General features: G+C 38.8%; 1 protein-coding gene and 1 long non-coding RNA gene across 2 annotated transcripts in view; both read left to right on the forward strand.

The window, feature by feature from the left end:
• Window positions 1-3,090: 3,090 nt before the first annotated feature.
• On the forward strand, window positions 3,091-9,837 carry LOC148116881 (uncharacterized). Its single transcript, XR_015731488.1, has 3 exons — window positions 3,091-3,186; window positions 5,668-5,736; window positions 9,736-9,837. It is a non-coding gene; the product is annotated as an uncharacterized LOC148116881 (long non-coding RNA).
• A 48-nt stretch (window positions 9,838-9,885) lies between these two features.
• The window catches only part of PLB1 (phospholipase B1), an 83,840-nt gene continuing 69,000 nt past the window's right edge, over window positions 9,886-24,725 (forward strand). Inside the window, exons 1-5 of the mRNA XM_034427990.2 lie at window positions 9,886-10,078; window positions 13,444-13,502; window positions 15,225-15,298; window positions 17,145-17,188; window positions 19,235-19,343. Of these exons, the coding sequence (XP_034283881.2) occupies window positions 9,886-10,078; window positions 13,444-13,502; window positions 15,225-15,298; window positions 17,145-17,188; window positions 19,235-19,343 (479 nt within the window). The remainder of the gene's footprint in view (window positions 10,079-13,443; window positions 13,503-15,224; window positions 15,299-17,144; window positions 17,189-19,234; window positions 19,344-24,725) is intronic.

The raw sequence follows: 24,725 nt of genomic DNA on the forward strand, positions 1-24,725 counted from the left end.
CTTAATTAGTGGGCGAGGCTTGGTGGTAAGGTGACTGGGTGGGCGTGGCCAAGTCAATGTCACTTCTTTGCCCTTTTTTAACCTACAAAACACAACACAACACAACTGGCTCACCCACAATGTAAAAGCAGCTGTGCTAGACTCAAAATGGCCCCGCAACAAGGAGGAACCTCACACAGCCACAAAAAGCCCAAAAAAACAACTTTCACACTTTACACACACAAAATTCCACATAAGCTTTGTGAGATTTTGTGTGTTTGTGTAGTTAGAGTGAAACACTACAGAAACACACTAAATCTCAGAAAGCTGCATAAATATTATTTTATTTTAATTTATTTTTATATAAAAGCAGCTAAAACTTCCTAAACTTTAAATGGCTAGGTCTAAAAAAGGAACAACTAAAAAAAACCGCAATTAACTATTTAATTTTAAAGCTCCCAAACGGGAAAAAAACTTACCCAATAGAACAGGGGTCTCCAACCTTGGGAACTTTAGGACTTGTGGACTTCAACTCCCAGAATTCCTCAGCCAGCTTTGCTGGGAGTTGAAGTCCACAAGTCTAGGCAGGAAGGCAGGCAGGCAGGAAGAGCTGCTCACCGATGAGCTTGATTGCAGGCAGTAAGATTCAGTTGCTTGCTGATGCATGGATTGCGATCGTCATGCTATCAGCAGCTAAGGTAAGCAAGCTGGAGGCTGGGAGGGGCGGGGAGAAAAAAAGAAACTTTTTTTCTTTTACATGGCTCTGGCGATCCAAGCTGAGTTGCCTGATTAGCAGGCAACTCAGCTGGGATGTCAGAGCTTGGCTGGTCAGAGCCATTTAAAAGGAAAAAAAGGCTCTGATGATCGTGGGGCTCAGCTGGGCATGGGGGGCAGGGGCAGGGATTTTTGCTAACGGTTCTCCGAACTGCCGCCGCCATCGCTACCTACTTGTCCGAGCCGGTCCAAACCGGGAGCATTTCACCCATTTCTGGGCCTTTTTCTTTTTCTTTCTTTTTCTTCTTTTCTTCATTTTCTTCCTTGTTCTCGCTCTCTCTCTCTCCCTCCCTCCCTCCTTCCCTCTCTCTCTCTCTCTCTCTGTGTATTTGAATCAGGCATTGATTCCTGGCAACTGAAGTTTTCTTGGTAGGATTTCAGAAGTGGTTTGCCATTGCCACCTTCTAGGGCTGAGAGAGTAGGACTGGCCCAAGGTCATCCAGCAGGCGTTGTACCTAAGGTTAGACTAGAGCCAGTGGTGGTATTCAACAGGTTCTGACCAGTTCTGGAGAACCGGTAGTAGAAATTTTCAGTAGTTCAGAGAACTGGTAAATACCACCTCTGATTGGCCCCACCCCCATCTATTCTCTGCCTCCCGAGTCCCAGCTGATTGGGAGGGAATGGGGATTTTGCAGTAACCTTCCCCTGGAGTGGGGAGGGAATGGAGATTTTACAGTATCCTTCCCCTGCCATGCCCACCAAGCCACACCCACAGAACCAGTAGTAAAAAAATTTGAATCCCACCACTGACTAGAACTCACAATCTCCCAGTTTCTAGCCTGGTGCATGAATCACTATATCTTAACCCTAAACCATTCCTCCTATCTCCCTCTCTCTGTGCGAGCACAGCAGTCAGCAAATAGGGTATAAAAGGTGAGGGTTTTCTCTCTCTTTCCTCTTATCTCTGCAGTAGCTGCCATCTTTACATTCAGTGCCCTGCCTTGCACCTTTCTGCTGCCTGCCTGGTCTTGCCACAGTGTCTGTTCAGGAGGCTAGGCTCATCTAGGAAGAAAGTCAGTGGAGCAGGCATTAAGAAACAGTACGGCTAGCACAGTGGTGGAATTAAAAAATGTTAACTACTGGTTCTGTGGGCGTAGCTTGGTGGGCGTGGCATGGCTTGGTGGGCTTGGCAGGGAAAGGATTCTGTAAAATCTGTATTCCCTCCCCAATCCAAGGGAAGGTTACTGGAAAATCCCCATTTCCTCCTGATCAGCTGGGACTCGGGAGGCAGAGAATAGATGGGGGCAGGGCCAATCAGAGGTGGTATTTACCGGTTCTCAAAATTTCCACTACCGGTTCTCCAGAACTGGTTGGAACCTGCTGAAACCCACCTCTGGGCTAGCAGCTGATGGGCAGAGCACAGGGAAGGAGTAGTGTGGAGAGGGCCTCTACCAAGCCTCCCTTTTCTAGCAACCAGTGCAGTTATACTGCTGCTACTGCTTGAAGACACTATGGTCCTGGTCTTCTGCAGACCAACTGTACTACTTATGAACATCTATTCTTGTTTCAGGTCAGAGGACTTAGGGTTGGAAAGTTAGATTTACCATCAGGACAGACTTTGGAATTTGTCAGACATGGATAGTCAAATATTATTCTATAGGGTCCAATTCCTCAACCCTAGGAATTGACTTCTTGGACCTTTGCCTTTTAGAGCAATAGCAATAGGCACTTAAACTTATATACCACTTCATAGTGCTAAAGCCCTCTAAGTGTCAGCATATTGTCCCTAATAATCTGGGTCCTCATTTATTGACCTCAGAAGGATGGAAAGGTGAGTCAACATTGAGCTGGTCAGGATCATTTATAGAGAACTATATACATAGTTTTAGGAGCTATAGCACTCACCTACAAGAAGATTTGGAAAGAAGATCATGAATTCTAGGTGTCAAGTTGTCAAAACTTCGCTGGGAGCAGAATAGACATGAATATTGAAACCTTTTATCACTGCAAAAAATTAACAACTAAAAAGTGACATTGATTTTCCATATGATGGACTGAAAAGCTTCCCTTTTCCACATAAACAATTATGCAGATACAGGGAATTTTCGTCGGAGGATTGTTTATAAATTAAACACAGTCATTTTCCTATTTTTCTATTGTTAAGAAAGATAATTTAAATGTTAGTAATTTAATTGTACAATGCAAAACACATATAGGATATGTATAGGATAAGTGTATAATTTATGTAGTTATGTAATACATATGACATGTTTGTGATATTTTTTTTTTAATGTGTGTTTAATATATAGTTATACAAGCAAAATGTACATCAAGTAGTTGGGTTGTTTTAAATTTTAAATATTATTCAGTTCTCTTCCATTCTTAATTATGTTGCAGGTTAATCATGATATTGATTGTTCAAAAAAGGAGGCACTACTGAAAAACTCAGGGGAGGAAATTGCTCCTGTAGGAATAGAACTTTGGAACAATATGGTAAGAGGCATGAAAATATATGGAAGACTTTACAGTGTTTTTCATTCTAAGGAAAAGCTGCAGTAGGAATGGGTATAGCCCCTTTTTCATGATGAGGCTTTGAGATAGTGACTAATCAGAGGCATATCGTTATGACTAAGCAAGAATTTGAATTCAGATGACCATAAAGCAAATCTGTCATTCTGACTACCTCCTTAGGTAAAACTTCTTCAGCCTGGCTTCTTTGCAATGCATTGACTTTCAGTTCAACAGCCTCATAAAACAGATATCAGTGACTTCTGCTGTAAACGATGAGCTCTAACTTTCTTTTGGATGTGGACGTCCTTCACTTTAATGACCCCATTTATCTGATATGGTAGGACAAAAGTTAAATCCTTGAATCAAGGTTGTAATCTTGGATGACAAGAGCTGCACTTAGTTATCTTGATCGATCTCTCTTTTATCCATAAACACACATAATGATGTCAAAGTTCTTGTCTCAGCCCTCCATTTATTGCAAGTCAGATGCCCTGATAAGGGAACAAAGGGTGGTATCCTAGATTATTAAATTTGATTTGCTTTTTTTTTTAAAAAAAATCACGACACTTGAATTCTAATTTAAAATCTGACTTACATACCTGTATTACTTGAGCTGGAAAATAGAATCTCCCTCTCCCCATTTTTTAAGCCCAATTAAAAAGTTTGCAATCTACCTGTTCCAGTATTTTAAAAGAAAAGCTTTATTGCTAAACTATAAACTCCACATTTCCCAAGTGGGAAAATTTCCATCTTTTGCTCAACTTTCCCTTTTAAGCCACTTCCCGTTCTTCTTTTCACAATTCTGCAAAGTTTCCCAATGAGCATCTCTCTGGGTGTTTCTGTATTAATGGCTGCAAATGGTATTATTCAAAAGATACTGCACAGCTGTCCCATCTGTTGTTAACACAATTATTGTGGTAGGAGAAAAGCCATCAACAGAGTTTCAGAAATATCTGAAAAATATGGCTTGAAGCTTAACACCTCAAAAACCAAGATCATGGTCATCAGCAAACAACCCATTAATTTACCACTGATAAATTTGGAAGGAATACCATTAGAAAAAGTTGAAAGGATCACGTACCTCAGTTTTAATTTACATGAAAGCTGGGATATGATCAGTGAAGTAAAGACAAGGATAGAGAAAGCTTGAACAACATTCTTCAAAATGAAAAAGAACTTCTGCTGTCACGACATAAGCCTAAGACTGAAAATCAGGCTTGTCAGATGTTACATCTTTCCTATCCTGCTGTATGGAGTAGAGAGTTGGTCTCTGACAGAAAACCACTTGAAGAAACTAGAAGCATTTGAAATGTGGATTTACAGGCGGCTGTTACGCATAAACTGTGTTAACAAAATCACAAATGAGGAGGTGATAAGCCGCCTGGGAAAGCAAAGGGAAATAAAGCCATTAAAAAGCGAAAGTTAGAGTATTTTGGACATGTGATGTGACACCCAGAAAAATAAGCATCCTTCACTTAATCCTCCAGGGAAAAATTGAAGGCAAACGAGGCCCAGGCAGAAGAAGAACATCATGGCTTCAAAACCTAAGGGACTGGTTTGGACAAAACTCAGCAGCACTTTTTCATACGGCTGTTGACAAAAATAGGATTGCCAACATGATTGCCAACGTCTGATGACGGACATGCCACAAGAAGAAGAAGAAGGAGAAAAGCCAGGGAAGCAGTATGGAAATAAGGAAAGCAGTTGCTAGATGAAGACATTGTCCACAACATGCTACAAATGAGGCAAATTTTACAGGTCTTGAGGCTAGCCTTGAACAATTCTGAAACAAGAGGCAGAACGCTACTTTAACATGGCCTAACAACTGTTGTGCTTCACTATCCAGGTTCTCTTATTACCAGAAGAAATGATCAGAGGGTTCCCCCCCCCACACCTTTTATGTACTGTAGTTTGCAAGGGTGTAATCCATACAAGTGAAATGTCTGATACTGCCAGAATTAAAAGAAAGAAAAAAAAAACCATAAGAAAGATGACCTTATCAGGTCAGCATCTCTAACAAGGAGGCTTGATGCTGCAGAGAAAATACTCCATAAGAAATAAAAATAACAGAAAAACTGAATCCTTGTAAATCCTTGTAGGCAGCTTGTTTTTCCTTAGTTATTTATTAAATTTCATTTACTTATTTATTACATTTTTACATCACCAGCCCCGAGGGACAAATGTCTTGTTCTATGAATATAATAGAGAAAAAAAAAGAAAATTATTTTATATCTCTCTATATTAGTGGTTCTTAAACTGGGGTTAACATTCATTCATGTTAGGACCAGTTTAGTCAAGTGCTTCAACTAAGAAACACCTATTGCTTTGTATCTTCTGCACTCAGAAGCAAGACTATTGCCCTTGTAGTAGGCTTACAAGTCAATCCTGCAAAGGAATAACTGGAGGACTGATCAACTGAGCAAACCTCACCTATGGTTTTCTTTCTATTTTTTTTAATTTTAGTTGACTCCAGCTGGTCAGAAGAAGCCCTATCACTTCAGAGAAGTACCTGATCCAAAGTGTCCTTCTGAGGTAGGAGAACAATATTTTCTACACACACCTTTAATATTATCTCTTTTTCCAGAGAAATACTTTCCCTCACTGGAGTGGGCAAAATGTGTGGCTCTCTGGTTGTTGGTAAACTACAATGTCTTGTAACTCGAACTAAGATGACTGATTGGAAAGGCTATTTGATGGTTCTGTTTCACCAGCACTTACAAGATTGGTTTCCACCCTTGCTTCAAATCAAGATTTATATCTAATATCTCCCAGATTGTGGATAATAGAAATTATTCTCCAACCCATCTGATAGCCATAAGTTCAGGAAAGCTGGTTAAAGAAATTTAATGCAGGCTTTAAAATCTGCATTATTTCTACATATTGCAGATAATGTCAGATTGCCCAGGGTTACCCTGTAGTAAGATGGGTGGCCAATATATTTTACAAATAAATAAAATAAAAATAAAATGTTAGAAGAATTTATTATCTGTAAATTTCTGTAGGCCCAAAGTGATATACAGATAAGATTTTGTTTCTTTCCCCATTTCACAGTACACTATTCACTAAAAAGTATCACAATACGCCCATAAAACATGTAGCAAAATGTGTTATAAATGTATATTTAGAGGCTTAAGAAAAGGTAAATCTGAATAGATTTGCATGTAATTTTAGTGCATTTTAGTGCACTTTTTAAATAAAAATCTAGGTTAAGACAAAAACAGAACAAAATGGACAAAACACAACCCCCCCCCCAAAGGGAGAGATGCATCTCTAAATTATGAGTACCTATTCTGTAACATAATTTCCTTTTTGGAACAAATAAATTGGTACATTGCATCCTTTGACCAGCATGACTTAATAACTCTGCAGTATAGTCCAAAAGCTAATAAACAGTTATAATTAATCCTAAGGGTTCAAGAAAAGCAATAATTTTTAAGAAATATACCCCTTGTTGGGGAGCAATAACAAGAGAAAGGCGTTAAGTTTAAATCTTGATCCCATTTTTTTCAGAAACATCTGATTGGCCATCATATCACTGTGGTGATACAATGCTGCCTTGTTCTGTGAAAAAAACCCATAGCAACCATTTTGAGCATAACAGTTCTGAAGCCATTTTGGACTAACAATCCTCTGCAGATAGTCCTCAACTTACAAACACAATTGAGCCAAAATTTCTGTTGCTAAGTGAGATAGTTGTCAAGTGCGTTTTGGTCCATTTTACGACCTTTCTTGCCACAGTTTTTAAGTGAATCACTGTTAAGTTGTCAAGTTAGTAACACGGTTGTTAAGTGGCTTTCCCATTGACTTGCTTGTCAGGAGGTCACAAAAGGTGACCACATGACCCCATCTCATTTCAGCTGTCATAAATATGAATCAGTTGCCAATCAGTATTTGAATTTTGATCATGCGGCCATGGGCATGCTGCAAGGGTCATGAGTGTGAAAAGTGATTATAAATCAGTGCCATTGATACTTCAAACAGTCACTAAAGCCATGGTTGTAAGCTGAAGACTACCAGCAGTGATACAACAATGCCAGGTCCCCTCTGTCTTTGCACTTTGTTCTGTTTTGTGTCAGGCTGATGTTTTACACTACAGGAAAAAAACCAGGTAGGGTTGGTTAATCATGACCTGAAGGTGAGACAAGGCCAGCCTCTCTGGGGCATGGGGTAGAATTGGGGCTGTTTGGTTATTCTAGTCATGTTGCAAATAGCTAATGAAACAGGGTGGCAATCATCACTAAGTGTTGTGATGAACAAACCTTCCAGAAGAGGAGCAATGAATTCCAAAGTCTAATTCAGGACAACTGAACTTTAATGTCGTGTCATTAAACACCGCAAGAACCCAAATTTTGGCACCCGAAGTTGTAGCAATTTCATTTAAACAAAAAACATTTTGTATGAGAACATAGGAAGTTAGGCAATAGCCTGCCTTCCCCAGAGTTTAAGTTTAAGTTTATTTATTTGACAAGCATATATAAGATTACAGGTAAAAAGTACAGGTAAAAAGTATCTACAATAACTGGCAGGATTCTCTAATGTTTCAGTCAGAACTTTTCCAGCTTCCAAAGAGATCCTGAGTTCTTCCTGTGCAGACCATATACTTTACAATTGAGCTTTGCTTCTCTCCAGTCATTATGGTCAGAATCGCAGCAACTGAATAGACAGGAAAAGCATGTTCCAGACTCATATCGGTGGGCTTTCAAATGGTGGGCTTTCAAGGACATTTATTCATCAACAGGCATCACTTCTTCATGGTATTAGTGTGCCATTGAAAATGGAAGAAAGATCTTTTAAGCTCAGCTGTGCTTCCCGGTTAATGTATATTTTACATTTGCTATTCAATTCAAGGAAAAACAAAACTGTAGCCTGATTGTGTCTGAAAATTTATTATAGTTGCTTGTTTTAGCAAACGTGTCTTCTAGGGATGGTGTTCTTCTTTAAAAAATAGAATAATAACTCAATAAAATAGAAACAAACTTACACAATTTTATTAGCACAATAAAATTACAAATTCGAGATTTCACATGATAAAAATGAAAGGCTGAGTCAAAGTAGTAAATATGAAGTTCTAAGCTCAGACATGGAATAAAATAGCAATTAAGCCACTAATGGTAGATTAAATGACAAAGAGCTGAAATGATAAGCTTAGCTTGTCAAAACACACCTTGAATTTCCCGGTGGGAAGGGTTCCACAATCACAGGACCATGAGCAAGAAGCATTTTCTCTAAAAGTCTTCCCTCTGAGCTTTGAAATGAAGGAGGTCCACCTGAGAAATTACCTCCTTGCATGACTGTTGTGCTTCAGCATTCACAAGAAGCACATACGGGTAGTTTTTGACTTACTGCCACAATTGAGCCCAACATTTCTATTGCTAAGTAAGACAGCTGTTAAGTGAGTTTTGCCCCATTTTGCAACCTTTCTTGCCACAGTTGTTAAGTGGATCACTGCAGTTGTTAAATTAGTAACATTTTTTTTCTGTGCCTTTGTAACTTTGGTCACCAAATGAATGGTTATAAGTCAAGGATTATCTGTACTGAAGTCTAACTCATAAAGAGCTTTAGAGATCCAAATTACCACTTAGGCAATGCTTGGAAATAAACCAAGTGACACTACAAGTCACAGTGGATATTATGATAGAGCACTTGATGCCAGTTAAAATCTTGCCATCAGATTCTGCATTCTTAGGGACGGGTCAAATTTGTCAGCTTTCAATTTCCAAACATTTGGGATGCTCAAAAGTTGAGACATGCCTTGGGGATTGTAAATATATTTTGGTTACTTTAATATAATTTAGATGTGCTTGGTAAGTAACTATATAAATATCATAACTTTTTAACATTTTGTTTGTTGCGTTAGCCATAATTCCTACTTATTCTGAGAAGGAGATGGGCAATACGTAATTTGATAAACAAATATTCCTACTATAGCCCTGTGTACAAAGCCTGCTGACAAGTCAAAGAAATCAGCAGCTGCACTTTCAGTCTCTTTCTGAGAAATAATAATCCTGTAATAGGGTAACCAGCCTCTTTCATAGCCAGATTCAAGAACAAACTCCATTTCATTCAAGAAAGTTTAGTTGACAATACATCTTGCATAAAAAATCCACAAGGCTAATTTCAGTTACAATTGCATTTTGATTACAATTTAGCAATTTTTCCTAATCTATATGAACTACTCTATTTCACAGGTAAGGCAAAGAATTGTGGTTTGGGGAGTTACATGTGTAAGAGAAGAATTCTCTGTGTTATATTATACCCGTCTGAGTTTTATATGGCATGCCCTGTCCCTTCCGAAGTGCATCTCTTCTGTGTCTGGGTTCCTCTTACTGACCAGTAGCCCTGACTTTCTCAAAGATCTTGGTCATCCATGGAGGAGTCAGATTGTAATATACTTCTAGTACTTGGACCTCTCTCTGTGGATTGACCATAGAGATTTTCCATCAGTTGAAAAGATTGTTCTCATGACTTCATCTCTGGTGCCAAATGATTACTGTACTTATTTTAACTGCTTTCCCTATCTTATCTTTTCAGAAGTACCCGTACATCTTCACATACAGGAATAGTAATTACTCACCTTTTCCTGTGGTGTCAAGGATTGAAGCACAGCCTCAAGTATGGAAAACATTGGTTGCACAATATTTTATTATTACTGATTGGAGATGAAAGGAGGTTTGGCACAACATGTTTCATGCCTCATTCTTTCCTAAGAAGGAACTCTACTTCTCCTATCTGTTCAACACATTCATCTTTCCCAGTACTGGAATACTGGAGACTGTGTACAATTCATTGTTCTGCGTCTCTTTTCAGGAAATGAACCTTGGAACTATTATTCCATGTTCTGACCGTAACCCCTCTAACGCAGTTCCTGTCTCAGGTACATATTCTGTTTATGCAATTATTTTAGTCTGCAAGGTCTGGAATTTCTCAATATTTATTAAGACAAAGATGGGAATCTTGTTAGTTCCATCATTGTTATTCTTTCTTCTAGCATTTCTTTATATTGTTCTGATATTTTAATTAAGTCAGATTTCTCCAGGTAGCTTTGTACTTCTTCCTCGGAAATCAAACTTAGCAGAATTATAAGCAAAAATACAAGGTCTTTTGATAGACTTTATAAGATGGAACTTATTCAGCTTGCAGAGGAATGAATATGAATACTTTCTATAATAAAGAATAGTTGTACTGAGGATGGGAGAGTTTTAAAAAATGTTTATTTCATTTATATTCCCACTGCAATCAGTAGTAAATATCTGTATTTTAACATAAAATTTATTGGCCCTTAAATAACCTGAAAATATATAATGATGATTTGAGTTTCATTGAAATAGACATGGATCTCCATCCATCCAACAATTGGATTATCTTTTTTCTCTATCAAATGTTCATTGAGAAAATGTGATCTCCAGTATAGGGCACTCAACAAAACTTGATATTTAATATGAGAACAAGGATATGAATATATATATATGCTTAAAATTTAATACTACATTCAGATAAATCTCTGCTCCTGATGGAACAAGGAGGATAGAAAATTGAGTGCATAATATCATTACAGATCACATTTAATATTGCAATGAGTTTACTGAGCATTGAGGCTCACATTTTAAGAGCATAATCATAGGTGATTTCTGTAGAAAAGGCATACAGAGGATTATCAGCCTGAGTTTACATTGGTGTTTTTCAACCCTGGGGCAACTTTAAGATGTGTGGACTTCAACTCCCAGAATTCTAGCCATGTTCTTCAGTTCTGGGAGTTGAAATCCACACTTCTTAAAGTTGCCAAGGTTGAGAAATGCCTTCCATAAATCTATTTGTAGGATAGATGTGTAGTTGTGTGAACCTAATACAAGTATTTATTTCTAATATTATCACAGTAGACCAGACCATCAAGTATGAAGATAAATCCTTGATGGCGAAAGATAATGGGAGTTGTAGCCCAGAGATAGCACATTAGGGAAGGTTTCTTTATTAAAAAGAGAATGATCAATTATAATACTTCAGTTCACATAGAACAGTATATGCTAGATATAAATGTTTTTCTACAATATTATACTAAAATAGTAGTTCTGTGCTGAACAATGGGTCAGAAGGAAGAAGGAACAGCATTAACTGCTCTTCTAGTTTTGTTCTTGAAAAAGAACGTCTACTTGGTGAAGATACTATCAGGTTGATGCATTTCTAGACTTCTTTGATACCACAACATTGTACCAGACAGAGTCACGTGATTGAGTAGAGTGGCTGTGGAAATTGAATAAATGAATAAATTGAATAGAGTCAAGACAGAGTCAATGATTTTTATTTTTTTTTGCTATCTGTGGAACATTTGAAAGCACAATAAAGCTAATAAGGTTCAATTTTTAAGACAAGCAGTAGTGATTTCAGGCCTTTCAAAGTAGCTGGAAGACTTTGGGGCTGATTTTTTGCAGGGATTGCAAGTAACGGCAGGAATATATACATACATACCAGTAATGGGTTGCTACCGGTTCTCCCCGGTTCGGGAGAGCCGGTAGTGGAAAGTTTCATAGGAGAGTGAACCGGTTCGCTCTGAACTTCAGTTGGGCCCTCCCCCCACCGCCACGGGCTATACCTACCTTTATTTCTTTTGTTTTTTGGTCAGCTGTAAGGCGCGGCAGAGTGAATTGCCATGCCTCAGCTGGTTTTTTACTCAATGTGCTTGCGCAAAGCACAGGTTTGGCACGAGTGCGGGTAAAGCGAGGATACATGTGGTGATTGCACGCAAAGCACGTGCGTGATGTGAACCGGTGGTAAAACTGATTAGAACCCTCCACTGATACATACATGTCCAGGCATGGGATAGTGCCAGCCATTTATTTTATTTATTTATTTCTTTTTTTTGCATGGAACGAGGGTGAGGTTGCCAAATGGAAGTACTCTTGCTTGTTGATTGAGGAATGTTCAGAAAGCTGAAGATGGAGGTTGATCCAAGGTCAAATAGATGTTCAGCTCAAGATCCCCCCCCCATATCATACATTTATCATGTTGCATAGGAAGATTTCTGTGTTCTGTTTTTGGAAAGAGTTAACCAGGGATCACTGCAAAGAGATGAGCAGCTTCAAAATTAGGTGACCTCTTGCAACTATTGGGGTAGGGAATCTGACTCATTGTGGGAATCCTGTACTGCAAAGTATTAAACTAGAGTAACAGAGTTGGAAAGGACCTTGGTGGTCTTCTAGTCCAACCCCCTGTTTAGGCAGGAAATCTATAACATTTCAGACAAATGGTTATCCAATCTCTTCTTAAAAACTTCCAGTGTTGGAGCATTCACAATTTCTGGAGGCAAGTTGTTCCACTGATTAATTATTCTAACTGTCAGGAAATTTCTCCTTAGTTCTAGGTTGATTCTCTCCTTGATTAGTTTCTTCCATTGTGTCTTGTCCTGCCCTCAGATCAAGCGTGGGTTCTACTTACCTTTACAACCGGTTCGCAACAGGGCCCCGCATGTGCAGAAGCTTCCTGATGAAGTCTGGGTCAGTGGGTGGAGCCTCCCGCCGGTCTTACTACTGGTTCTTGTGAACTGGTCCGAACCGGGGGCAACCCACTACTGCTGCAGATCCTTTGGAGAATAGTTTGTCTCCCTCTTCTTTGTGGCAGCCCCTGAGATACTGGAACATTGCTATCATGTCACTCCTAGTCCTTCTTTTCATCAAACTAGACATATCTAGTTCCTGCAACTGTTCTTTATATGTTTTCGCCTCCAGTCCCCTAATCATCTAAGGAATATAAGATGGCTTTCTTTGATATATTTTAGGGATCTAAGCATTTGTAGGAATTTTCCCTTCCAGTTCACTCATTCTTTACTTGTTGAATTGCTAATTATTGAAACGTGTTCCTTGCTTTATGTTATATATTATTATATAACATAAATATATATATATATATATATATATTTATATATATAACAAAAACATATATATAATAATTATATAACAATTATTTTTATATAGAAAAAGAGAATTGCTAGAAACTAAAACCATTTAATTTACTTGTTTTGGAAAACAACAACAACATGCAAATTGTTTCTTGAGAAATAACTAGGAAATAATGTTGCATTAATTTCTTTGGAAGAAGAATTGGGGAGAATATGGTGTTCTGATTAGAGGGCTGAATTTCAAAGTTTAGTTTAACATGACTTTTAAGTTCTTACAAATTCTCCAAATAAGTATATTCCAAATCCTAAAGATTTTCTAAAACTTATACCATTCTCTTTCTTTTTTATAGTTCATAATTTGAGGCCAGGAGACATAAAAGTTATAGGTGCTCTTGGGGACTCATTAACAGTAAGTGTGGATCACCAAATGTCTATCAGACTAAGCAATATAAAAAGCATTTTTGAATTCTAATTTGAAAAAGGAAGAACAAATTATCTTCAAGGCCAATTGAATTTTCGATGTTTCCTTCTGCTGTAATCCCAATGATACTGGGTTATTAATTACCTTCAGACTAGAAATGCCATCTCTCTTGGCATTGTTTCCTATTTCCATGTGGTAGCTAATATAGCATAATGGACACGGCAAACATTTTTCTAGCAATGAAAAATAAGTATCCTGACTGTGTAGTAAATAACCTGTCTAGTATAATTTTATCCTCAGTAAGTGGCAACTCTGCAAGCAATAAACAGACACATGCAGGTAGTCCTCAATTTACAACCACAATTGAACCCAAATTTTATGTTGTTAAGTGAGAAATTTGTTAAGCAAGTTTGGCCCCATTTTACAACTTTCCTTGACACATTTGTTAAGTGAATCACTGCAATTTTTAAATTAGTTACACCATTGTTAAGTGAATCTGGTTTCCCCATTGACTTTGCTTGTCAGGTTGCAAAAGGCGATCACATGATTCCAGGACACTGCAACCGTCATAAATGTGAGTCAATTGTCAAGCATCTGAATGTACGTCATGTGACCATGGGGGTGTTAAAATGGTGCTGTTTTTTAGTGCCGTTGTAACTTTGAACAGTCACTAAACAAACTGTTGTACATCAAGGACTACCTGTATTTTGCTCAAAAGCCCTGTGAAGGTCAGTTTAGATGTGCTGCTACATTTGTATGCAGTACAGATCTTACCTGTGAAAGCTCTGTGTGTATGTCATAACACTAAAAAAGTCTGACATGAGCCAGCCCAGATACTTATTACACTTATTGTGTAATTCAGACAGTAGCAATGCCAGTGTATGGGTGTTGAATATAACCCTTATTATTTCTTCTATTTCACCATCTCTCTAGGCAGTGGTGGAATTCAAGTAATTTAACAATTGGTTCTCTGCCCTAATGATTTCTTCCAACAACCAGTTTGCCAAACTGCTCAGAAAGTTAACAACCAGTTCTCCCGAAGTGTTGCGAACTGGCTGAATCCCACCACTGCCTCTAGGGAGCTTAGAGTAGTCTATAGGATTACTCCCAATCTAATGCCAGAGATTACACTTAAAGAGATGGTAAATCAACAGTAAGTTATTTAGCTTTATCATTGATGGGACTATGAACCTGCACATTATGTCAATTTTGGACTGAGTTGGATCTTGCTTAACGCATTGTAAGCTGCCCTGAGTCTCCGGAGAAGGGCGGCATATAAATCAAATTAAAAAAAAAAAATCTTTGTAGTATTAGTACAATACTTAAAACCACATTATGGGTTTTTTTCTTTAAATTCACTCATTTCACCTTGCATCCATTAATTTTATGCTAGTGGAAGCATTTATTAGTTGGATCAAAATAGGTTACAATTTTACATTTCTGTGCAATCAGTATTCTTGAGAGTGGAATACTATTGTATTTCTTGAAGGATTTATTTCTGATTTGTCTGATTCATAACCATCTCTTCACTTATTTTATTTTAACTAAGGATTCTTATATTGAGCCAATTTGTTTGTCATTCTGCTTCATCCTATTATGAAGAAGCAAAATACTTTCGGATTTCTGAAAAGCAAACATTGGGAATGCGTTCTTTGGATCATACTAGGTCACTCTCAAATCATTAATTCTATTTGTTCTCTTGGTTATCAGTCAGCAAATGGGGCTGGATCTTCACTAAATAGTATTATTGATGCGCTGATACAATATCGAGGTCTTTCATGGAGGTGAGTGCTCTAACCTAAATACCTTTGATTATCCAAAATCTGCCATCTGTTTTGTTTCCATGGGTGTTAAAAATCAGTTTGCCACCTGTTCATATAAACTATCAGAAGTACGTTACTAATCTGTTTTGGAGTAATCCTCAAATTGTTATGCTTACAATTTGGGTTAATCTCTTCAGTAACAATTTAGTAGTGTTCATAATAATAGGTCAGCATAGGTCTACTGGCAATAGCAGTAGCAACTGTTCAGAAAAGTTGCTACGGGTTATAGATTGAAATTGTAAAATAAGTACTAGTTTTTAACGTACAACTTCGCAGAGCTGTCCCTTGGATCCCCCCAGCTGCTATTTCTATTCCTCTGCATAGGGGAGCCTTATGATTAAGCTTCATATGAGATGATTTGGGTGATTTGCTATAATCTATATACTAATAAAACTCCTGTATCTGTAACCTTTGACTGAACCATTACATCATAAGATTATAAATTTAAAAATAAATAAATAAAATAAATAAGATAAAATGTTTTCAATCAAGGTACCTCAAATAGGCTAACTTATAGAACGCTGGAACCCATTATTTCCAAGGGAATGAAATTTGAAATTTGTGGGTGTTTCAACACTGCCACACTGCTGCAGTCACATGATCCTCATTTTCAAGAATTCCAGACAGTTTCTGGTCATTTGTGCAATCCCTCCCTCCCTCCCACCAGCAGCAGTCACGTATCTACCTGGGGAGAAGAGGGGAGGGGAGGGAAAGGGAAGGGAAGATTTCTGTGCTCTTTGCCCACTTTCCACAAGGAAATTCAACAGGGAAGCCAACAAGAAGTTGGAAGTCAATCCTGTTCCTACTGCTTTTTCCCCTGCCTGTGATCATTCAGTTCCCTGTTTAGGTTAGGAAATATCTCTGAAACAATGACCCAATTGGTCATGGCTTATCAAGTTTGCCTTTGAAAACAAAAATGGTTAGCACATTTTATATCAGAGGAAATGTAATTTTAGATTGAATCAATATTTAGGAGACAAGTGAAAAGGAGGAGGAAAGTGGAAGAACTGTTTTCCCCTCTGCTTTCCTCTCCCACCCGCTTTCTCATGAGTACCAAAGTCTTAAGGCTGATATCCAAGATGGGAGTCAAAAGTGGCAAGCTACTGGGATGAAATAAAAGAAATATGGATATATAAGCTAGCAAAAGGCAGAATTCTTCAAAGAGGGATGTATAATATACTCAAAAAATCAAAAGTAATTGATGGAAAACAATCCTGCTCAACTCCCCATTCTTCTGTAGAACACTTCAAGCTTCTGATTTGGATGATCTTCAAAGGTGGTATCCTTCTTCATCTTGGCATAGTAGATACACAGATAAATGAAGCAATTACATAGTGTTTTTAAGGGAAAACAGTCAGATATTACTTACCGTAAAGATGCCAGATTTTTCATCATGTCCTATATTGCAGATTGATATAGTTTATGAGTTCCAAACCCCCAGCAGCCTTCTACTGAAGCCTGACAGTCACTTTCCATTTTATTTGGATGGGGATTCTAAATAAGGCAGCAACATAAAACTGAAAATTGAACAGCCTTGGGTCTTCAGATTCTGGGAAAGTGCTGGCTGAAAGCATCTGATGCTTTGCTGAAACTGAATCAGTCAAGAATTCTTGGTTTTAGTCTGGAGCCAAGAACCAAGAAATGCCTTAGATAGATTGGTGGTGGGGAGTTGAGTCTCAGGTCCAATTCCACAGTTCAAATAAAAAGAGATCATTAAATGTTTGAAATATCACGAGACTGAATGCAAATAAATCCTTCTTGTTTGCTTTCTTTTTCTTGTTTTCCTTACCCCGTCCCAACTCTGCAGCATTGGTGGAGATGAAAACCTAACAACAGTCACAACATTAGCAAGTAAGTATCTCTTTCTTAGAGGTTGGTCTATTTGCAAAACTCTTTCATAATTTAGGGAGCAGACTTGAGAAAATGTTTAGCAGGTTGTCTGATGAAACCACTTTGCATTCCAGGATCCGGGACCAGTAGGAATATAGGAAGCAGAATGTTGCTGAACCTAATGCTCTAATTTGCTGTCGTGTTTGCATTTATCATTTCGTAGATTCTTAGTAGGTTCTATATGATTATTCCAGAGAAACCTGCAAAGAAGGTACCCCTAATGACCAATGCCACTTAGGCCTCCAGGAATATGTTAGACTAGGAGCAGTCTTTTTAAAGGGATTGCAACCTGTCACCATAATGCACTGTAACTGTGTCAGAGTTTCTGAACAGGAAATGTGTTTCTTTGCAAAGGTGGCAACAGACACAGAAGCACAGCAGGTATATTTTACTATATAAGGTGATTTACAACAGGTATTTATAACAGGGCTAAACAATGCAGTCCTGGTGTCAAGGTTTCCTTCCACATCTCCCTCCAAGGCTCTCTCTCTCTATCCCTCCTGCTTCCTTCCCTTTCTCTTCTTCTTCCTCCCCATTTCTGGCCTTGACAAGAGAGAAAGTGAAAAGTAAGGAAAGGACTGGGAATTATTGTAGTGTGCTCAGTGTGGCTTCATCTTCTCCATCTCAGCCAAAATACCTAATGCTTCTTTGTTGAAGGAAGAACGTCTCAGGTTCTTTGGTCCAGTTTCTTTCCCCAAAACCAGGGCCTCTTTGCCAGCAACCATCTTTTTCCATCCCATCCCACCCCACCTCATCTTTGGAGAAGTTGCCATCTGCAGCCAGATGGGACGCTTCTTCCCATTCTTGGACTTTGCATGGAGTTCTTGGCCCTCTGGGTCTTCATTTCCTTTCTTCCAGGAAACATCCCCCCCCAAACCTTCCCCTGTCCCCAAAAAGAACTGATAACTGATCTGCATGCTTATCTTTTCTCTTCAACTTCCTCCAGCTCTTCCATTCACTTACAGTCTTTTACTACACTATACTTTTTTCTTCTTCTCTCCACTCCTCCCTCCCCCTTCCCCTCTCCCTCTCCCCTCCCATTTTTGGTTAGATCAGCAGTATGCCCCACAGCAATTGAGGAAGTGGGTATCCCCCTAAGGCTCTAGTCCCCACTTACATATTTATTTGCACCAACGGGCTTCTAATCTCCCCATGCCAGCCCTGGCTAGTGGCCAGGTCATCCCATTAGGCCTGTTAGAGCAACTGCCCTTCAAGACCAGAAATGAATTGCTCTCTTCTCTTTTTCTTCCCTCCAATAGCAGAACAGCAGACATGAGAGAACACTAAAACCCATATGCCACTCATCCCTATCTAAAATAAATTGCATGCCCAATTTCCAGTGATGAGAGCCATCTAGCTCCCATCTTTATTTGTTCATCTAATTCAGGGCTGTCAACTCCTGGCCCATGGGCCGGATGTGTCACGCACTGGCCATGCCCACGCCCGGCTTAGCGAAAGGGGAAAAAGTTCTGATATGTCACATGATGCCACCGTGATGACGTGAGTTTGACACCACTGATCTAATCCATGACTGAATCCAGACACTAATGCAGCACCTGCATGGCTATGGAACCAGATAATGAGCAGATATAGATTTGAATATTAACAGCTTTTTAATAGATCCTCTTATCATTCCTTGATAGCCTTTACCACCAGTTTCATAAAAATACCCAAAAGCATGATGGATAAGACAAAGACTTTTAGGAGGCTACAAATGACAGAGTCAAGCAGAAAATTCCCAGTGCTATTGTCTGATCACAATAATTATATAATGATGTACAGTAGTTGAAATCTTCAGAATTGATACTGCAAGACATCATGAAAATTGAGATATATTCCTCTATGTCCATAAACTTTTTTGCACCCAAACCAGGCTAAACCCAAACTGACATGCATCCAGCTAGAGTATATCACCAGACTAGTTTTGGGGGTGTTTGTTGTTGTTGTTGTTGTTGTTGCATCCAAGTGAAAAAGTAATGTATATATTTGCCTTTCATTCTTTCCTAGACATTATTCGTGAGTTCAATCCTTCTCTAGTGGGCTTTTCCATTGGCAAAGGAAATGAGGACAAACCCAACTCTTACTTGAACCAGGCTGTGGCAGGAGCACGCTCTGAGTAAGGGACCAGAAAGGTGTTGGGGGGATCAGTTTTTCTGTGTGTCTTGTGAGAGTAATTTATTATTTTAAAACCAAAAATACTATTTTAATAACAACTGAATAAGCAGAGATAGAACTTTGTTTTTATTAAAACTTTATTTTTATTACTTTATTATTTTATTAAATAATTGTCCATTTTTGAAGAGTTGGGGCAGATTAGTGAGTGTCAGGTTTACAACTTGGGAAAGGGTAGTTTTAGCTACTTTTAATGTTACAGTTAGCTCTAAATTATCACTGTAATTTTTCTGCCAGGGCAGCAGTGAAATCCAGCCAGATGTATCTGGCTCGCGCAAACTGATAGGGCCGGTAGCGACAGGATCCGCCCACCTGGCGGGACATCATTATGTTCCATTTTTGACCCTCTGCGCATGCGCAGAAGAGGCACACACATTTCCAAACCGGTAGAGAAGGTAAATGCATTTCACCACTGTGCCAGGGCAAATCATTTCTTTTGAAGAACTTTTTCATCAACCCTATCATTCTTTCCTAGGACTTGTGTTGCAAAGATATATATTTCCAGCACAGTTATTGTTCTGGGCCAATTTCTTCTTACCCTGCATTTTGATTTCGGACTCTTGATCTGTCATCAGAACAGTTATATTAGCTAAAGCGACTTGTGCCCCTCTCAGTGGCATCTGCATTGGGTAGGCTTGGTGGTGTGTTCAAATAGGTCAGTTTCACAAAAGCAGTATTGTGCCATCATGACACAAGGTCAGTCTCCTTTGTATGTTTATCATGACAGCACATGCACATCCAAAAGTGGTATGCTGGAGCTGTGCTGATTTTTTTTTGCTGTCCAATTTGGACAGCAGAAGTAATTCCACAAACCTCATGAGAGCCAAAGAATTGCCCAGAATTTCTGGGAGTCAGGTGGCATATTATTATTGTTATGGTTGGTTGCATAGTCAGTCAGATGTTTTTTTCCACCAATTGAATCCTTAACTCTGGGAGACAGTGGGGAACAGGGGGGCGGGGGCTGATGTCCATGAGATCACATGGACTGAACAACAACAATTGAGCCCTTCCCAAGACTTGTTTAGTTTCAAAACTTAATCAATTTAGTCTCTCCAGTACTCATTAAACATTCCTGGTATACTATCTTCAGTGCACCTTCTTCACTATCCTTCAGTTATTCTTCTAATGCCCTTATTTCTTCTTCAACCCTCTACTGCACTTGCAACATTCCACACAGGCCTATTTTCCTTGATAAGTAGAGTCTTTTACCATTGCCGTGCGGATGAAGAGTATGATTCATTATCATTATTTTCCTCATCTTCCTATCCAGGACTTTTAGTTCTGCTTGAGTTCAGTCCACTATTCTAGCTGTATATATAATGACTGGAATTGTCCAGGTGTTAATTGCCTTGATGGTATTTCCTTCACTGAGTTTGGATTTTAAGATCTTTACTCTCATGATATATTCATTTCGAAATTTCTTGACTTCTGGCTGCTCGATGTTTTCAGCCTGAAGGAGGGTATTTGCAGTGATCTTCTTCATCTAGACTCTTGATGTCATTTCCATAGGGCACCACGATTCTTTCAGTTTTCACTATTTTACTCCTGTTGATGATGAAAGTGGAACATTTGTTCAGTCCAACTCCATTGCAATATCTTGCCTATATATGTGAGCAGTGTTAAGCAGATATTCTATTTCAGGGGGGTGTTTTTCCATACAGCTTTAGACTGTCCATGTAAAAGAGGCAGGGTAGCTTGATATATGATTTTGATGTTTGACCGCCATGGGTTGACTTGTTCAGTATTGTTGACAGAGGAATCGGAGCAATGACAAACAGTAATGGTGATAGTCAGTCTCCTTGAAAGATTTATCTTTTGATATTAACCTGTCACAGTCCATCACCATTGACTAGCAACTATATCTTCCATTGTGCCATTGATCTTTGCAGAAAGCTTCTGATGTTTCTACTGTTACTTCTAGGCACTTGATCAGCCAGTCCAGAGGTGGGTTTCAGCAGGTTCTTACCAGTTCTGGAGAACTGGTAGCAGAAATTTTGAGTTGTTCGGAGAACCAGTAAATACCACCTCTGATTGGCCTCGCCCCCATCTATTCTCTGCCTCCCGAGTCCCAGCTGATCGGGAGGAAATGGGGATTTTGCAGTAACCTTCCCCTAGAGTGGGGTGGTATTCTGTTCCCCTTCCCCACACAGGCAAACACACCACCAGGCACGCCTGCCAAGATTTTTATTAAGCAATCAGACTAGAAACTCTTGCAGATAAGAGTTTTGGCAGTAAACTGCGAAATGCCTGCCAAGTCAGTTTCCATTCACAGTTTGCAAGAGAGAGTTTATCCTCAGTCCAGTTCAGTAGCAAAAAGTAATCCACGAAGCAAGAATTAGCCAAGGTCCAGCCCAAATATGCACAAGCCAGATTTCAGGTAACGCGATGTGACTCTCAGGTTTTTAACTTTGACCGTCACAAAGCCTGAAGAGCAATCACACCCACTTTTATTCCTTGTGGGGTGTGGCTCAGTGACTCAGTTCAATCTCTGGCCCTCCCATGCCTCTTTCGTTGTTGCACACGCTTCTCCCTCTGACGCTGCTTGGGATCAAGCCAGGATTCATCATCCTGGGTCCCTATCTGCTGTTGTTCCAATATGCTTTCCTCCTGGCATATCCCAGGCTGTTCCTCTTGGCCTTCGGATGGAACCTGAGGCATTGCCAGAGAGGAGGGTCCTGGAGAGGGAGGCCTTATCAGTTCCTCCCCATCACCTTCTGAGTCCTCTTCTTCTGTTTGGACAGGCTCGGGAGTCGGGGTCACAACAGGTGGGAATGGAGATTTTATAGTATCTTTCCTCTGCCACACCCACCAAGCCGCACCCTCAGAACCGGTAGTAAAAATTTTTAAAACCCACCACTGAGCCAGTCATGTGGCAGGGAATCACTTGTGTAGTGACACAAAACTATTGCAGGGAGGCTATTAAATGTGTAGAACTGCTCTATGAAACCTATTTGCTTAGCACCAGGATATTTCAATGAAGAGCTTTACATTTCCACCTTTTAAATTTGCTTTACTATTTCTGCAGATAAACATAACAAAGTTCCATTCCCAGTACCTTTACAACATGTAATTCTGTTTCTCCCATCTTCTTATTCCACCACACTAGAGACTCCCTGAGCTGTTTTAGCCAGATTGGAGGTATGTGTGTGGAAAAAAAAAAAAAAAAAAGCCCCCAGCAAACTTTTAAACCCCAGGCTTAAGGAGCAATGGGACCAGTGCTGCCATACCACTTGATCAAAAGGTTTTTAGCTGATTAGATGAATCAGTTCTCAAGTTGCTCCTGATTAATGTAACAATAAATTTCAAACCCAAGTGTTATTAGCTATTTTAATACTTATATTTCAACTTCCAGTTGTCTAGTGCCATTTAGAAGATCAAGCAGAAGTTGTATTATGGTGTCTGTTGATTCAGTTCTGAGAGGGAACATAGATTTCCTACTTTAGGAACTGAGCCATAGTGAGACATGGAGATTGTCATTTCTTTTTACCTTACTTTATCTCCAGAAAGGGTGATTAGAAACAACCAGGATGTAGATCTATTGTGAATATGCCTTCCTTTATGCTATTTAAGCTGCTGTTGGAGATATCAAAGTGACCAATCCTTTAGAATAGCTCTAAACCAAGATCTGCTGGCTAAAAGCTAGTGGGAAGATCAGAATTCAATTCAGATTAAAATAAACATTAATTCCAAAACCATGGTTTGTTTAAAAGAGGTTTTTAATCTCTACTGAAGCAGAAATGAGGATGTCAGAGTAGAAGGGCATTGGAGCCTTTAGTCTATCATAGTTTATAACAAGACAAAAAAACCCCTCATAATTTCCTCTTACAACTGGATCACAACAACATGTAGTGAAAGGAAAGCATTAGCTTCCTTGTGGATACACCACACAACATTTAAACATAGGGCATAAGAAGGAGGGGGGAAAGTTTAGAACACGTGCATCATTCATCTGAAAATTAATTCAAATTTAACTGGTTACCAAAGTTTAAACAATTAATATTCTAAAATATATTTGGTCAGATAACAGTTTTATTTCAGATCTTCTTTGAGGAAAGCAAGGTCCCAGTAGTCTGTCCAAATTATAGCTCCTTTAGTTACATTCTGCCCTTGGGAGTAGTGCCACAATCAGTCCATAAGCATCTTGGAGTATATGGGATAATTAACATTTATCACAGAATTGTGTTGTGGAATACCAGTTCTATGCCTGATAAGTACTGGAGGCAATAGGTAAAGAGAACTTCTTCAAAAGTGATTGTTGGATCTGTCCTACAGGAGGAGATATCAATACTGAGATGATTATAAAACTTTTAAAAATGCATAATTCCATGGATACATTTCTTACTGGTTTAAAGCATGCTTTTGCCTTATGTAGTTAAGCTTTACAGTTTTTGTATAAAGGCACTTTGTTTCCTATTCATTCTTTAAAAGACTGAGTGGTCACTTCCCTCTCCTAGAATATCCTGATATGCCTACTAATTTAATTCCCTGGTTTCTTGTATGCGACCTGTCCAGTTACAGTTAATGAAGAAGGGTCTTTATGTCTCCCTACAACTATTAAGAATACATCATCTTAAACCAGCTGTGTCCAATTTTGGAATAACATATAATACTGGCATTACCAGTGCTTTTTAGCTGAATTTTATGTGACATTTTGCACAGGTAAATATGAGAAACCCAATTTATATGATTGTCATATAGTTTGTGGAAAATTTGGTCTCAAATAAATGTAACTGTTTTAGCCAGTGGCAAAATATAACAAATATTGTACTAAGGCAGATTTTCTTACAGTTTGTAATAGTATTACTTACTTATTGACTGACCTGTTCATTCATTCATATCCTGTCCTTCCCATAGAGAACTAAGACAGCATATAAGTATTCATCCTCCAGCAATTTACCATCGCAACAACTTTTGATCAGAATGGGAGATATAGAATATGAACCAAAACTAGGTATTAGTAAGTAGTAAGTAGTAAGTAAGTAGTAAAAATCCAGGTGGCTACTAGATGGTAGCAATAAGAATTTTCTTTACCTCTTTGCTGCCATCTAGTGGAATGCTAGATTTTTGAAGCTCATATCTGGTAGGTAATCCTAATGACTAAAACCACCAATGAGATTTGTAGCAAAGTGGGGATATGAATCATATCTCCCCAATCATACATTATATTCTAATTTAGGAATGGGAAACATGTGGCCTTCCAGATGCTAACAAACTCAGGGCCTTCTCTTTGAAGCTCAGCCAGAAAATGTATCTCTAACAGTTAAACACTATGCATACAGACTGTATGCTTCTAACTGGTTACTAGAAGGAGTTAGCACAGTGCTGA

Source organism: Pantherophis guttatus, chromosome 1 (assembly GCF_059756535.1).
Source record: "Pantherophis guttatus breed Tessera chromosome 1, ASM5975653v1, whole genome shotgun sequence".
NCBI classification, from domain to species: domain Eukaryota; kingdom Metazoa; phylum Chordata; class Lepidosauria; order Squamata; family Colubridae; genus Pantherophis; species Pantherophis guttatus.